Source organism: Sceloporus occidentalis, unplaced genomic scaffold (genome assembly GCF_023333645.1).
Source record: "Sceloporus occidentalis isolate IW3139 unplaced genomic scaffold, rSceOcc1.0.p SCAF_77, whole genome shotgun sequence".
NCBI classification, from domain to species: Eukaryota; Metazoa; Chordata; class Lepidosauria; order Squamata; family Phrynosomatidae; genus Sceloporus; species Sceloporus occidentalis.
In genome coordinates, this window is record NW_028317057.1 from 243,129 (window position 1) to 259,471 (window position 16,343).

The following is a 16,343-nucleotide window of genomic DNA, read 5'->3' on the forward strand; positions in this document are numbered from 1 at the left end:
GTACATTGGATAAACAGGATATAACAAATAGTATATCATATCAATTTGAGCTTATAAACAACAAAAGGTAAACAGGGCCCTGCTCAAATGATCTTACAATCTAGGAGGTGTGGGTACATAACACATGAGGTTAAAATGACAATGATTCAGGTGGACCAGCCACACAACTGTATCTTTACAGTGTACAGAATATTGTTTAAAGAAATATGATTAGACATACGGACAGGCTGATTAAAGAGTAAGAGGGTATGGCGGGCACACAACAAACATGAATGAGACAAGAAAAAGTGAACCAGTGGTTATGACGCAATTGTAGAACAACCAGTGAAGTGAATCTTTATGCCACTTCTAGGTTACTAATATTAAGAACCAAAAGCAAAGGACCTCAATTAGAATAAACTTTTTTTAAAATATATTTTAACCAGTTTTCAATTTACAAATAAGATCCCCTACACCCTGCTGCTTGATCAAGCTACACAGACATAATTTTTTTCTATACGCTGGAGATTTCACTATTCAGTACAACAAAACAAATACACGCTATCAATTCTATATATTTGATGGAAAACAAAGCTATATAGTATAATATTCCATCTGTAACCAAAAGAGTTTCTTAGAGTGCTGCAGGAGACCTGATTCATCCTCTCTGGCAGCTGGTGAACGTCTGCGCGATGCGAGCAGACAACCTCCACTGCTACCCGAAGCTTCCAGCAGGGCTTATATGAAGGAGCACCGGCGTGACGTGAGCTTCTGGTGCTCAGTCATAGAAGCCCCAGCGGGAGTGTCAGGTAGCAGAGAAGGTTGCGCGCATATGTCCCCCGGCTGCCCCCACTTGACACCAGGGAGTCTGGAGCACGGGGGACAAGTATAGGGATGTATCTGTAAGTTGAGGGGGGCATATAGGGGGTATAAAGCATATCAGGTGGCAGATTGGCAAATAGGGGAGGAATATGGCATAGCTGGGGGGCAGAGTGGCTAATCGGTATAAGGCATTTCTGGTAGGCAGAGTGGTATATAGGGGGTATAAGGCATATTAGGGGGCAGAGTGGCACATAGGGGGGTATAAGTCATATCAGGGGGCAGAGTGGCATATAGGGGCATATAAGGCATATCTGGGGGGCAGCGTAGCAAGCCTGGGGCAGATGTGCAGGTTGGCAAATAAAAGGAAATAAAACAAAAAAAGCATTTTTCTCAATCATAGTTTTTATTAAATATGAAACAATAGTTTACATGTGAATTAATATTTACTAGTAAAACTTTTCTTCTAGGGTAGTCTTATATTCAGGGTTTTCCTTTTTTTCTAAATTAATATTCAAGTTGTAGGGGGTCATCTTATAATAACAATAAGCAAATATGGCAATTTTTTGTATTTAACTTCCTGCTTTTTCCCTTTTGCTTCTGCTGTTATTTTATTTAATAAAACTTTAACTGCAAAGAAAAAGCTCAGTTTTTCCACTGATTTTTTTTTTTTTTTTAATCAGATCTTCTTTCATCTCTAGCTAATGTATTGTACCTACTTTTTATTTTGTTGAATTACGCTGTCTGTCCAGGTGAGACCTAGAGCCAGAAAAATAAACTAGCAATATTTGTTCTAGACAGGAACAAGTGCCAATTGTATTACCCTTAGAAGAAACAAAAAGATCACAAGAGAAATACTGCAGTTGCTATGCAATTAGGACACCAGTCAATGTCATGAACAGTTTGATGACTCACAATGTAGAAAGTTAACGTGTGTGTTCTGTTTACCCTTATTCTAATAGCATGTGGCAATTGTAACAAAATCTGGATTCAATTGGAATCGCTGTCTTAGCCTAGTTAAATGGCCAAACATAATGCTCTGCTATTAGGCTTTATCCTTTTATCAACCGAGAAGCCTGACTTTAGTGTTTGATAAATGTTTCACTGTGATGGGTGGCTCAAGATGTATTATTTCATAATAGGTTTTCACATGAGCGGAGAAATAACTGCTTTCTTATGTGTGTACATGGGATGTCAGTCACTTTAGAAAAAGTGTTCAGTATGTTGGAATGGACATACTTAAACCTAAGCCTACAAGGCCTGGCGTAACAGATTTGTATGCCCACACTTTTAAAGAAGATCTCTTCCACCATGTAATGCTGCCACATCCACCACTCATGACCATTGGTGGCCTTACAATGTGACATTGTGAAACCTAGAAACGATGCAGTACCCCTTCCTGAAACATGGCACTCTACTGCTAACATGTGCTTAAGAAGTTGTTTTATTGCAACCCCCCATAAGGTGCACATGGGTATTATTAATTTAGGCAGCCTGGCAACAAGATCCTATTAAACAAAATATTTAAAAAGAAAAAACAATGAATCTGTAGCCCCACAGCCAACTATATAATTTGCAAATTCCAATTATTCCTAGGGAAAAAAAACAAAAAAACGCGTTTGTTTATACTAGTGTCTAGCAGGTACTTTAAGTAATCCTTTAATAAATAGTATATATCAGTTCTGTAAAAGCTTTTTAAAGGTTTGAAAAAAGGTGTTTTTGCCAAAGGAATGTTTAAGGCGATTTTACAAGAGATTTACTTCTACACATAATTGTTTTCAAAAGAGGTGCATAAAAGAATTGTGTGTGATTTATTCATATTTTTTTTAAAAAAATTGGCTGCAAAATTGGCCCATGTTAAATAGACAACTATGAATCTCTTAGTACATCCAAGTTGCTGTCTCTGCACTGTCCAAAGCTTTCTTCTCTTTGCACCTTATGCCATCACAGCCCAATCACTCATGTCTACAACAGCAATCACATAAAGCTTTATTCTTCTGGAAGTTCCTACAATAAAAACTGTTTCAAAAATACACACAACTAATGGATTCAAATACTTTGCCACACTCAGCATGACAGAATTAGACCTTTGCAGCAACTATTTTATGTTAGACATTTGGATGTTACATTCTTGATCTGGAACTGAACTGTAAATGACCTTGGAAGAAAGCTTTTATTTTAATATAGCGTTATTATAGCTGGTCATCAACTATTTTTGTACCACAAGGTTTTTTTTAAATGGGTGCAGCACAACTAGCCATGAAATCCTTATTTATATCATATATATTTAATATGGTTTGTAAACAAAAAATAAAACAATACTCTTTTTTCTAAACACTATTTCTTACTATTTTTCTAATCACTGTTCATTCATCCTATTACTACTGTAGTTTACCTGGAATCTCCAAACAAATCTGTGGCTCCCCCAGATATACACACCTCCCAACCATCTTGTTTTGAAGGACAGTCCTGATTTTTAGGCACCCTCTGTCTGGTGGAGCTGCCCATGTGTCCCACTTTTGTCAGCAGTGTGGTTCCTTTGCTGGTTTGGGAGATCCTCTAATCTGCTTTGACTGTCAAAGAGAGCTATGGCATCCTTAGAGTTTCATGTTGCACCAGGACAGACATCTACACAGCTCCCACATTGTCACATGGAGGCCCACTGAAGGTATGTGCCACAAGATAGATGGGTGGTCCCACCCTGGCCTCACCTCTACCCATGCTCCTGACACCAATTCTAACCTGCCTCCCAACAATGGTGTCCTCATTTAGGCACCTGAAATGGGGAGCATGGGAATAACATAACAGTAGCACAGTCAGACCACGCTATTACTCTTTGGAAACGCTCCCTGGGACATGTGCCTGTAATGTAGCAAGTGCTGCTATAAGGCTTTTCTCTGGTCCATTTATTACAAGTGTCCCCACACAAAAATACAGTTGAATGAAAGCTGAATGGGGCATATAAAGGTCATGAGGAAGGCACAGAGAAAAAACGACTTAAGGGGACTACAGTATTATTCTTAGTTTGAACCAAAATGTGCTTTGGTAATAGGTTTAGAAGAGAACTGACCAACTTTTACTATAACTATAACCTAGAAATTAAAGGGACATTTGAGCCATCTGGCACTTTAGTGCATGTGATAGCTGGGAAGCCCTTTTAAATGATCAATAATCATGGTATTCCTCTTTGAAACAGATCAGTGTCAAGAATCGTCAGACCATGGAAAAAGATGAGCTGCAACATCCCTATAAAGTAAGTGGTTTTCTCTGAAACCTAAAAGAGCATTAGGGCATTTGAAATGCATTCAGAGCCCCCTGTGTTAATCTGGGTTGGGACACAAAGCAGACGTTTATGCAATTTGTTCAAGATTCTTAAATAATGATTTAAATAACTATTTTCTTAAATCACAGTAATTAATGCCTCCAAAACACTGCTCTGTCTTCAGAAAAGTAATTTAAACCTTCCCTGTCTGTTTCACATTTCACAGTGTTTGATGATTAATGAAAATATGGAGTATAGGAGATGAGTTATGACTTTAACACACACGACGTCATGATAAATCCTTCCGAAGAAGATGCCCCCTGCAAATCTGGCTCATGGGACTGCAAACAATCTGGTGTCTTTACTAAACAGAATATTCTAGGCAATGACTACATAACTACAAAAATGCAATGATTTTTTCATTTTAAAAATAAGCAATGCTATTCAAACAGATACCTTTTTTAAATGCATCACCTGTCATGATGCATTATAACTAATAAAGAATTGTGATGTAACATTAGATAATGGACACAAATCCATTACTTATACACAGAAAAAATGTATTCATAAATAAAAAAAAAAACATTAAACATTTTAAATAGTAATAAAAAAACCTTTTAAGTTCGTGTGTGCCTTTGCAATAACTTTGACATTTTTCCCGTTCATACGTCATATGTGTCTCAATGCATTTCTGAACAAATCTTTTGTGCGCACTGTTTGAAGGATTCATTGCCCAGATGTTCATGTTCTGTATCAACTTAATTGGCAGATGCACCTAAAGCTTAACCGAACGCTTGATCTATTTCAGCACGCATATTACAGAGCAAACTCTATTAACAGGTATGGGAGCTCAATACACGTACCTACTTTATATATTTGCATTTATCAGCTACCACTATTGCCAGTTTCCCTGGTTTTCCCAAGGCTATATCTGTTCCATAAAACACTACCTTTTCTTTCAGATCCTCCCTTTTGCCTTTCGAACCTACTTAGATTTACACCTGTTGTCCACTTGAACCGTTTCTATACTTATTTTTTCTATCTCATTCTACACAATCTTGCTATGACTAACCAGGCTTTGTGCTTTCACTTATTCTGGCTTCTTTCAAAGGGCCAAAGCCTTTTTCCAATTTCTGTACCTCCCTTCCACTTTAAAATTTCTACAATAGAATATTCAGTGATGATCTCAGAACTTGCAAGCCTGGCCAAAAAGTATCTTAAGCATTCGTATAAATAGGTATACAATGCATTCGTAAAATATAAAATAATTACAATGGGTTTATAGGAATGACTCCCTATGAGACATGCTCAAGCTTGCCATTTAACAGTTGAACTATTCCACTAAGATTTCAACACATGAAACAAAGGGTGATGTGAAACATAAACTTAAGCATATTACCATCCAAAAACTTAGCTTGAATATTAACCAATCATGGTTACTCCTCTGAATCATCTGGGTTGCATGGAAGATAAATAATTCCCAGTCACAGCATTGGAATTGGAATTAAGAGTATTGAATTTTTTTTCCAGTCAATGAAAGGTGATAATGCTGCCATTGCCAATTGCCATTTAGGATGGACTATGCTTCTGCAGATAGATTTATCTGCACGTGTGAGGAAATACATATTAGTTACCCCTAGGGAAACACTTCTCAAAAAAGCCATAGTGGCCACATGTAAACATCATATTATGAGTGACCTTCACGAATGGAATGCTAGTAAGCAAGATTACATGTATGTCTGTGTAAACGAGTGTACGTGTATGTTAGAACAGAGCATAGAAATCCCTCTGAGAACAATGGGCTTAGGCAGTGACGTACCTAGAGTATTTGTCACCGGGGTGTATCCTATATTTAGCACGACCCTCCACTTTAAAATATAAAAAAAGTATAGATTTACTTGCTTTATTCCACCATTTCTCCTCCCTTTCTGCACCCCAATGTCTTGATTACTTGTTCCCTGTTGATCTAGTATGGTATTTTTACAAGGGGGATACACAATGACACTCTCTAGAGTCCAGCTGGCTAGTGATGCGATTGAACACCGGTGATGTCACCGGCACCAGTACTATGACATTCCTTTCCAAATCAGGGCACCTGTGTTGGGGGGTTTGGCACCAGGCCAAAAAGGGCATACCAATGCCAGAAGTTGGTCGGGCTTGGTGTGGCCACTTGCCCTTCTAAAACAAGTAGCCCCCTAACAATGGCAATGTTGCGGCAGCTTCACAGACCTCCATTTATTTTACAGCCTCCTGAGCCAGTTAGGCCCGAATCGGTCCATGCTTCCCACAAAAGCTGGATAGCTGCTGGGAACATCTAAGACTGATGGTCTGTGTAAAATCAGCACTAGAAACTGGCCACAGACGAGAAAGGCTTATACAATAGTAAAACATCATTCTTTTTTTAACAATTCATATTAAAATGTTTGTAGCAGCTATTTGGAAAGAAATTAACCATAAAGTATCAGTTTACTGCCCCATGCAGCCTCACCAACAATGAATTAATATTAGCTTGTAAATACTTTAATATGAATGCTTTAACTAGTAAATCTATCCATGAGATGTTAAAATTACACATTTTCTTATTAATCTTATAAACAAAAAACTGTATTGTAAGTAAAAAAAGTCAAAACTAAACAAAAAAACATGTTTAATGCTAACTTTCCACTAACTAAAGTAAACATGATCAACATTTATGTCATAGATGCTATTTTTTTTTACCAGTAAATATATCATATTTTCACAAACATAATCATGCAATGAAATTTTTTAAGTTGCATTACTAGTGAAGCCATAAAGACACTGAAATGGTTCATATGCATATGTTCCATGTGTTGTTTAACCAGGCCAGGCTGACTGAGGATCATAGGATTTGAAGTTCAACAAGCTACCATTTGGCTAGACATACGGTAAATCTAAACTATGCTTGCGGGTCCCTTTCAGTCTGACATGTATACTCGTTCTCCAAATCATGTCGAAGATAGTTTTAAATTCATATAGTATCACATAAACAATAATCGGGTTGTATATCTATTATTAGAAAACACATCTTTGAATGTGGTTCATGGAAACTGAGTATAAAACATTTTCCAGATGTCATATGGCAAAAGCCTAACATTTCCTGTGTTTTTATTACAAACTCACATTCTATATAGCGTTTTGTCACTGCAGCTCTTACCTAGACGTCCTAAAGCTGAACCCAATGAGTATTATCCAGGGAATATCTTAAAATCAAAACACATGATGAGCCAGCTAAACAAGAGTGAGCTCAGCAGAATATATTACCCTTGTAAATTATTGGGCTAAATTATTTGTTTTATGTTATGTATTTAACTTTTTTTTTTTTTTTTAAATGCATGACATTTGCAAAGAGATGGGGCATGACGATTTAAGCTCCAAATCAATCCCCTAGTGCCTTCAGCCTTGTCAAGCATATCTCAGTAACCTTCACATTTCTAGTTTGTAAAATTGCAGTATCATCCTTAAGACTACACATTAACTATTCCCATCTTGATGGAACAACTTTTTATTAACATATGTCAGAGGTTAGAAGAATCTAAAGGGCATCCTCTCCTTTTGTTACTGGATCCTTCTAGAAGCCCATATAGCATCCATGTCTCTGGATGGATGACAGCTTGGCTCACGTCAGCCTGGCTTGGCCTTAACTTGTGTCTCACTATAGCGGGTTTGCCAACCTATTTAATTCTAGTGTGTTGGACCATAGTTAAAAGCTTAATAAAAAGTATTCATTTTGACAATTACTCACTATTCAGAATTGATTTCATTATGCTGTCGCAAGAAAACCTGAATTGTATTTATTATAATATTTTGACTTTCCTTCCATTGACTCTCTTTGTATAAACAATTCTCAATTGCCGAATATGGTTAAACAAATGCCCAAAAATTGTGATGGAAAATGAAGGGAAGCTTATTACTTACTGTGTTTGGGTTGCTGGCAAAGATCTCCTAATAATTGAATGAACTTGTCTGTAAACATCCAACTTCGACATGCACCGGCAGGAAGTATGGTTTGCAAAGCTAATTGTTACTGGCTTTACTGGTCCTTGAGACAACGGGACTGTAATTTCAAAAAGCTATGAATAAAGAGAAAAAAACCTGCTGTTCAGTACCCAGCTACTTCATGCCATTTTACAATATAAACTCAAATATAGGAAGCTAAGTTTAAACAGAACAAAAAAGTGTAAATGCACAAGATGTTCGAGACTGGTACATATAACAGAGCACAAGTTTAAAAGAAAAAAAAAATTTATGCATATACATACTCCAGAATGTCAAAATATTTCCCCGAACTCCTTTCCATTGAGCAGCTTTATCTCAGTTCTGAATCAGTTGTGCTTTTAAGTAGGCAATGGGACATTTTTGCTTTATGGAGTGGGGCTGAGGGGATTTACTCATAGTTTATTAGTGTTTATGAGACCTCTTGATAATTATGTATCCAACTAAGGTATTTTTAAAACAAATCTAGCAACGTAGCGTTTAACACTTTTTCTGCTTTTTCTATACACATTATTGTTACTTCTTTTGCCGTAGAACGCCGTGATACACTCATACCCACCAAACACTGTGACCTCCTAGAAAATAGGGATATTAAGCAAGGAAAGAGGCCTTGAGGTCCCAAAGAGAGACATTTGGGAGTTTGTGAGCGTGTGAGTAGGGCCTTTATTTACTTTTATGTATTCTCTTAATTCTGTCTGTGAGTTTGTTAGACCCAATCTGTTGTGCAAAGTCATACCAACTGCTAGACAGAGAGATATATTCCAAAGAGCCAATATGAATAACTGAGAACAAACTGGCCACAAGGGAAAATTTGGGCTTTTCCACAAGTTTCCTTTTAATTGCCATAGAAATGTAATACATATATATATAAATCTAAACTGTATATATACAGTATATACATATATTTTAATCAATTAACAATATAGTCTCTATGCCACCCAGGTGATTGGACTGCACACATTATCAAAGTATATGCCACCGAATCACCAAGTATGGAGACCTGCACTGTAATGGGACCTGAAGTTACACAGCGGCTTTCAGAATAGTCTATGATGTTTTGTGGCAGGGGACTGCCATGGCCTAGGCCAACTATGTCACCAGCATTGCGTTCTCTGTCTTCGCTTGTTACATTCATATATTGCATTCAACCATTCATATTTTTCTCGTTTTCTCTCTACAGCAGGATAGCATAATATTTAGGCTCACATGGCCTCTGCAGATAAACCTTGTTTTTGTTAATAATGTTTATTAACTACATGATGCATTATATTTCATTTCTTTCAGTGTGTTTTAACATAAAGGTATTTGAAAGATATACAGTGGTCGCACAGAGAAAAACATGTGAAATGGACGTAAAGGCTTTTACACAGACCGCATCCCAAGGCTGAGTGTTGGAACAAACTACGTAAGGCCTGTAATTCTGGGGTCTGCATCCAGTTAACAATTTCTGGCAGCTGCCACAAAGACATTTCTTGCATTTCTCCTAGCAGCTGTTTTAAATGTGAGAACTCTGTTAGGGGCTTTTAAAGGTGACATGGATCATAAGGCAGGCAATTCTAACCACCGACTCATGGAAGATTTTTTCACACTTCGGGAAAATGGATGAAAAAGATAAAAAAAAAAAAAGAAAAAAGACGTAAGGGATTATGTCATAAACTAGCCTCCCATTAAAAAAAGTGGCATTGTTTTTAATTTTCTTTTTACTCCAATTCTGTCATTACAAAAATGTAGTTGTTTTATAACTTGTATGACAAGTCGCAGCTGGAATAGCCATTGAGTTTAAGTGACAGAAATAATAGACAAATAATATACAGTTTTGATCTGATACATAATTATTTGGATATAGGCTACATTTCCCACTGCTTTCTGCTTATAACCGCACAAAATCCTCTCAGTAATGGAAATGAAATAAAAAATGTGCCACATAGACCTTAGAGTAGACAATAACAATCACTTTATTAGAACATGAGTAAAGGGGAATGTATGAAGGAACAGATTAAAAAAATGATTTGTAAGCTCAAAAATCATTAATACCATCTGCTAATGAAAAATATTATAGGTATAGACAGTGTTCAATGAAATAGGCATAAATCATTCTACCTCAATGCCTGGAGTTATTTTCAAAACCCCCCAAACAAAGCATATACGTTTAAGTGGTAATAGCTTTTTAAGGAGGTTTGTTAAATTGTTATATTTGTTGATATATAAGTAGATGATACGTAAGCAAAGTCTCTAAATGACATGATCTTATAATTATTCAATGTACATGCTGCTATCCCTTTTTGCTAAAAAACGCAAACAGTCTTAACCGCCTAAGGAGTAGGGGCTCTTTTGTACCTACAGGACCAGAGCTATTTTAATGTATTTTTTTTTTTTTTCCTTTAAGACTTATTCCCCTCTTTCTACTTTAGTGGACATGAACAAAATTAAACTCTAGTTTAAACCTATATTTATACATATAAACACAAATATTTATCAGGAATAAGATATAAAAAAATAAATTGTTTTGGTAATTTTCATAGTAAATAGCTGTTGCTTTACTATTATAATGTCTTCTCTTATGCGTAGCATACTATTAAATTTATTGCATTACATTTTACCTATAAAGTGCAAAGCAGTTTCCATAGCACTACTGCCATGATCTGAAAATACAAAATAAATAATAATATGATACTGTTAAAGCTGGAGAAAAGGGTACTGTTGTGGTTACCTTGTAATATATTATATAACTTGGGCTGGCCTTAGGGATGTACGTTTAGAAATTAATAGTTTCTTTAAAAAATATGTTCTGCTGTTTCTACTTCTATTATTGACTTTTAGGGCTGTAGAACCATGCCTTGGGACTCTTAAGCATGTGGCCTTGGGTTGGGAGAAACTGGGTGTAGGAGCAGTACCAGTCCTAGTTAGACTTTAATGGGCAATGGGTGGTCAGAACCTGTAGAGGAACGTGGACAAGACTAAACACCACTTTACTCTCCAGAGAGTGAATAAACTGACCTGCTTCACCCAGAGGCTCAGGGTCAAACCCAGCAAATTGCGAGGTATGAGTAAAACAGGTTAGAGAGAGACAGAGAGACTTGTGTCCCAGAAGGCATCTGTGTTGTGGGTTTCATTCTGTTGGGGTGAATATAAAAAGGAATGTAATAAGGACTTTTGACTTGTAATGAGCTCGTATTATAGTGGATATAAAATAACCAGGTTATTGTGAGGTTTATTGGGTTTTTTCCCCTCAAAGATTTCAGTTTGTTTTGTAATTGAATTGTTCACGTTATAGGTCACATTGAAGGTGGAAAAAGTTCTGACATGATTTATCTTTGGCTTATTCTTTAAAATCACAAGAACCTGGCATTTTAGCAGGGGTCTATAGACATTTTATATCCACTGTAGGTTTAGTAATATACTTTTGGGTGAATACAAAGAAGCGTTCCACGGAAGCACACATGATTTTTTTTTATGAAACAAGCAGATACAAACAAAAATTGTAAATTTTACAGTTTAACCCTTTAAGTTCAAAATTCAAGAAATAAAAGATCGCAATGTTAGTTTTAAACACAGACACAGTGACCTACGTCCAATATAATTGGACATTATTAGTTTCCTCGCTGTACTCCAGATATAATTTAAACATAACATGGTGGAGGCAGGACAATTTTACAAGCATCTCCCTCTTATCCGCTCCTTCGTGCTTAGGCTCCTACTGTTAATAAAATGTTAATTATATCTGTGCAATTCTTTTGAAGCAGCTATTATTAGACAAATGACCTTTCTGCTATGCATTTTTTTTCAGAAAAAATTCTTTTCTCACCAATATCAAATGTAGTTAAGTAAAAATTTTGAAAACAAATTATATAAAAACTGCTTATAGAAAAAAGTCAACAAATATTTTGATTTATTCCCACTCTCTAGTGTAGAGCAATAAGAATGAATACCAATAAGTTTTTATGACTGCGTTTTTACAGGAGTTGGCAGAATTCCAAATCCGAAAAATCTAAATATCTTATTAACGACACAAAACAAATGTGAAAGATATGCTAAAAAGGCAAGACTTTTACAGTTGCATTGAACATGCTCCCAAAGTTCTGTTTGGCAGGAATGTTCAGCCAATTCACAAATTGCTAAAGGAACCAAAATATTCAACAGTCTGTTGTAGAACTGAAATATTCACAGCCTGCTGTGCCATGTTGGTTTGATTTTCTTATATCAGTATGTTGCCAGTTATACAATTCTTGTAGTATAAAATTGCTTTGCAGTTTACCCATTGTCTACCATGTGGTTTTTTTTTGCTAACATGTTTTCTTTTTTCACAGTTCAAGTTATTTTAGCCTTGTTATTTGTCTAAAACATAATAATCTAAAACACCTTAATATACTGCATGTGGTAGACAGAATGACTTGGCTTAAATCATTCAGGTGGACACTATTACTATTTAAAATCTATGAAGGAACAGACTTAATTACCATAAATATCTAAGCATGGTATTTGAGCAGGGAAAGTCACACAAAATATTACATGACAAAAAAGTTCATGACTATATATATAGCAAGCAGATTTTATTCCTTGGGACACCCCCTCTAGATTGTAAAGTTCCCTGGAGAAAATAGTTTTAGGAGTGGTGTCAGAGATGTGGTTAGGAGTCAAGACTTCCAAGACTTTTTTCACATGCTGTTTTGACCTATTGATGGCTGGGTAAAGAAAAGTCGTACTTTAAATATATATATATATATATATATATATATATATATATATATATATATATATATATATACATACACACGCATTACTGGACAACACCCCGATTTTTCCAGTTTTTATTGACATTTACACAGTTCAACTCCAGTGAATAACCTAAATGGTACAAATGTACAAAAAAAGGCCTTTTCCAGGAAGATGTAATGGGTTAACAACTTACAGTTGTTCTGCAACTTTGACAATACATTAAGCCTTGAAAGTTGATGCTAACAATACCTACTGTTGTCCCAACTTTTTTTGATAACTTACAAGCCCTCTCTCTGTATACAAGCAGTGTTGGAACAGACTGTGTTACTATACCCTCTTTAGCAACATGTGCACAGTATTGTACTGCAGGAAGTAGTATATTGCTCTCAAAATGGCAAAAAAATCAATTAACAAACAATGATTGACAGGCCATTATAACCCTTAAAAGTGTAGGTCTTTCCTTTAGAGAAATTACAAAGAAAATCAATGTGTCAGTGAGTACATTTTCCTACACCATCAAAAGGCACTTGGAAACTAGAGGAAACTCTGAATCAGATGACAAGTTTCTCAGAGTGAACAGTTTGTGTGACGGCTCACAGAAGAAGTGCTTCAAGTGCATAGCTTAACACTGATCGAAGTAAGCAAGCCTCAGTTTCAACGGTGAAGAGATGACTCAAAGCTGCAGGTTAGAATGGTCGAATGACAGTAAGAAAGCCATTGCTAAGATGGCATTATAAGAAAAAAAGGCTTGTCTGGGCCATGAAGCACCATCAGTGGACTACTGAAGACTGGAATAAGGTCTTATGGACCAATGAATCAAAATGTGAGATCTTCGGTTAATCATGCATGGTTTTTGTACGCCGTCGATTAAATGATGGTTCCTAAGTGTGTGACACCAACTGTCAAGCATGGTGGTCTGGGGCACTTTTGCTGGATACAGAGTTGGCAAGCTGCAGAGTGAGTGGCACCATGAACCAATACCACAGCATTTTGCAGCACCATGCAATTACCCTCTGGTACATGCCTAGTTGATCAGGAGTTCATCCTACAGCAAGATAATCACCCAAAACATACCCTCAGGTTTGTTCTAAGAAAAGAACAAAATGGTAGGCTTCAAATCATGGAATGGCCAGCACAGTCTCCATACTTAAACTCAGCTGAGCTGGTTTGGGATGAACTGGACAGTAGGGTGAAATGAAAGCAACCTACAAGTACAACACATTTGTGGGAACTTCTGCAACAGTGTTGGAAAGAACTTTCAAAACAATATTTGATTTCTGTTGTGGAAAGAACACCACAAGTGTTTGATGAGTCAGAAATTTAGAATACATTTTGTTAAAGAAAAGGATTCCATGATTTCTTTTTGTGGCCAATTGTTTATTTGTTCTATGCTTTATTTTACATAGGCATTCAACTGCATAAGTTTCAATGAAAAATGGGGGTGTTCTAAAACTTTTTACTGGTAGTGTATGCAGTATATATATATATATATATATATATATATATATATATATATATACTGCATACACTACCAGTAAAAAGTTTGGTTGCTTATAAAAGGAAGATATTCTATAAAAAAAAATCAGCCTTTTTCTACTACAAAAGTCAGTTACAATGTCTACACAGTATTTCTGATCCATTTGATCATTAATGGCTGAAACGTGCTTGTCTTTCAAAAACAATATATTTTCTATGTGACCCCAAACTTTTGAACATTAGTGTATATACTGTAGACGGATAGATAAATATAATCATACTGTGAAATCCAATGGAATGGTCCAATAAGCTTGAACAATCCTTTGGTCACAATGGTGATAGGAAAACTTTAAGATCTCATGATATCTTTTTATAAGTAACTTGCCTAGGCTGTTGGCTGTTTGAATGATGCGTAATTCATTATAAAAAACAAATTACTCATACTTTTGGCGCTCAAAGAGTTAAACTCAAAAGACCATGTACCTATGGAACCATGAAAGCCAGGAAAGCCGGGAGACTCTGACTCTAGACCCAGCCTTTGGCCTCTACAATAGTGATAACTGCGTGCTTTAGCTAGTATAAATAAAGTTCATAGGTATAGACATATGTATATATATATATATATATATATATATATATATATATATATGTATATATATAGAATAATCCCCCACATCTATCAGAAACATGTTTTACAGATTTACTGTGGAAACATTTATTTAAATGTACCGTATTTGCTCGATTATAAGACGAATTATAGAAGACCCCTCGTCTTATAATCAAGGTCGTCTTCTAATCATACCTCAAAAAAAATGTCCGCTGGGGCCAGGCTGCTTACCGGTGCTTTGGTCGCGAGCAGCGTCTCTTCTAGCAGCAGGAGAACAGGAAGCTAGCAGAGTGTCACATAATTCTGCCTCCCCCCTCCTTCCTCTAGGGCGGGGCCAGAGGAGTTGCTCGCACAGCCGGGCCCCTGCAGAAGTCTTCGAGTGAGAGATCTGCAGTTCAGGTAAGGGGGTGGGGGAGGGTTTTTATGATTAATGTGTGAAGTATGTGTGATTAATGGAATGAATGAGTATTTAAATGTTTGTGAATGAGTGTGTGTGTGATAGCATGGATGTGTAAGGGGGGTGGTGGTGGAAGCATGGCATAAGGAGGCTGTACTCACAGTCCCATCATCCCCAGGTTCCAGCATGTACTAGCTGCCTTGGCTTGATAGGAGTGTGATTGCTGTAAGCAGTTTATATATATATATATATATATATATATATATCTCCAGAAATGCCTTTTAACCCCCTATATGCCACTCTGCCCCATGATATGCCTTTTATCATATCATGGGGCAGAGTGGCATATAGGAGGGTATAAGACATTTCTGGAGGCAGAGTGGCATATAGAGGGTTAAAAGGCACATCATGGGGCAGAGTGGCAAACAGGGGATATAAGGCATTTCTGGGGGCAGAGTGGCAACCCTGGGGGCAGATGTGCATAACTGGGGGGGCAGGTTGGCAAATAAAAGGAAATAAAAAAATATATATTTTTCTCAATCATAGCTTTTGTTAAATATGAAAAAATTGTTTACATGAATTAATATTTACTAGTAAAAAAAAATTTCCTATAGGGTAGTCTTATATTCAGGCTTTTTGTTTTTTTCCTAAATTAATATTTAGATTTTGGGGGGTCGTCTTATAATCAGGGTCGTCTTATAATCGAGCAAATACGGTATTTGGGGTATAAAAGGAGTAAAAGTGGTACAATTACCATAGCATCCCAGTAAGTCATTGAGCTATTTGTAACATCTCTAAGACAAGGCATTTTTCAAACTTTACACCACACACATAATGTATTTGTTAATTAAAATATAAAACTTACATTTTATTTTCTTTGGAAGACAAATGTTGAGACTTACCATACACCATAAATTCTGTAGTAAACATTTGTTTTTGAAATATGTGGTTTTGAAAATGGCATCACTAATTTGCATCATGAAACTACAAGAATGCAAGAAATCATACTTAACTGAACCTGATTTTATAAAAAAAAACATAAAGATTGATATATTTATTATAATTCAAGAAGA

At 36.2% G+C, this 16,343-nt stretch overlaps 1 protein-coding gene across 1 annotated transcript in view; it reads right to left on the reverse strand.

The window, feature by feature from the left end:
* Positions 1–16,343, reverse strand: part of LOC149285548 (vascular endothelial growth factor C-like) — a 141,397-nt gene that overhangs the window by 4,468 nt on the left and 120,586 nt on the right. Inside the window, exon 5 of the mRNA XM_089495162.1 lies at positions 7,997–8,151. Coding sequence (XP_089351288.1) covers positions 7,997–8,151 — 155 coding nt within the window. The remainder of the gene's footprint in view (positions 1–7,996; positions 8,152–16,343) is intronic.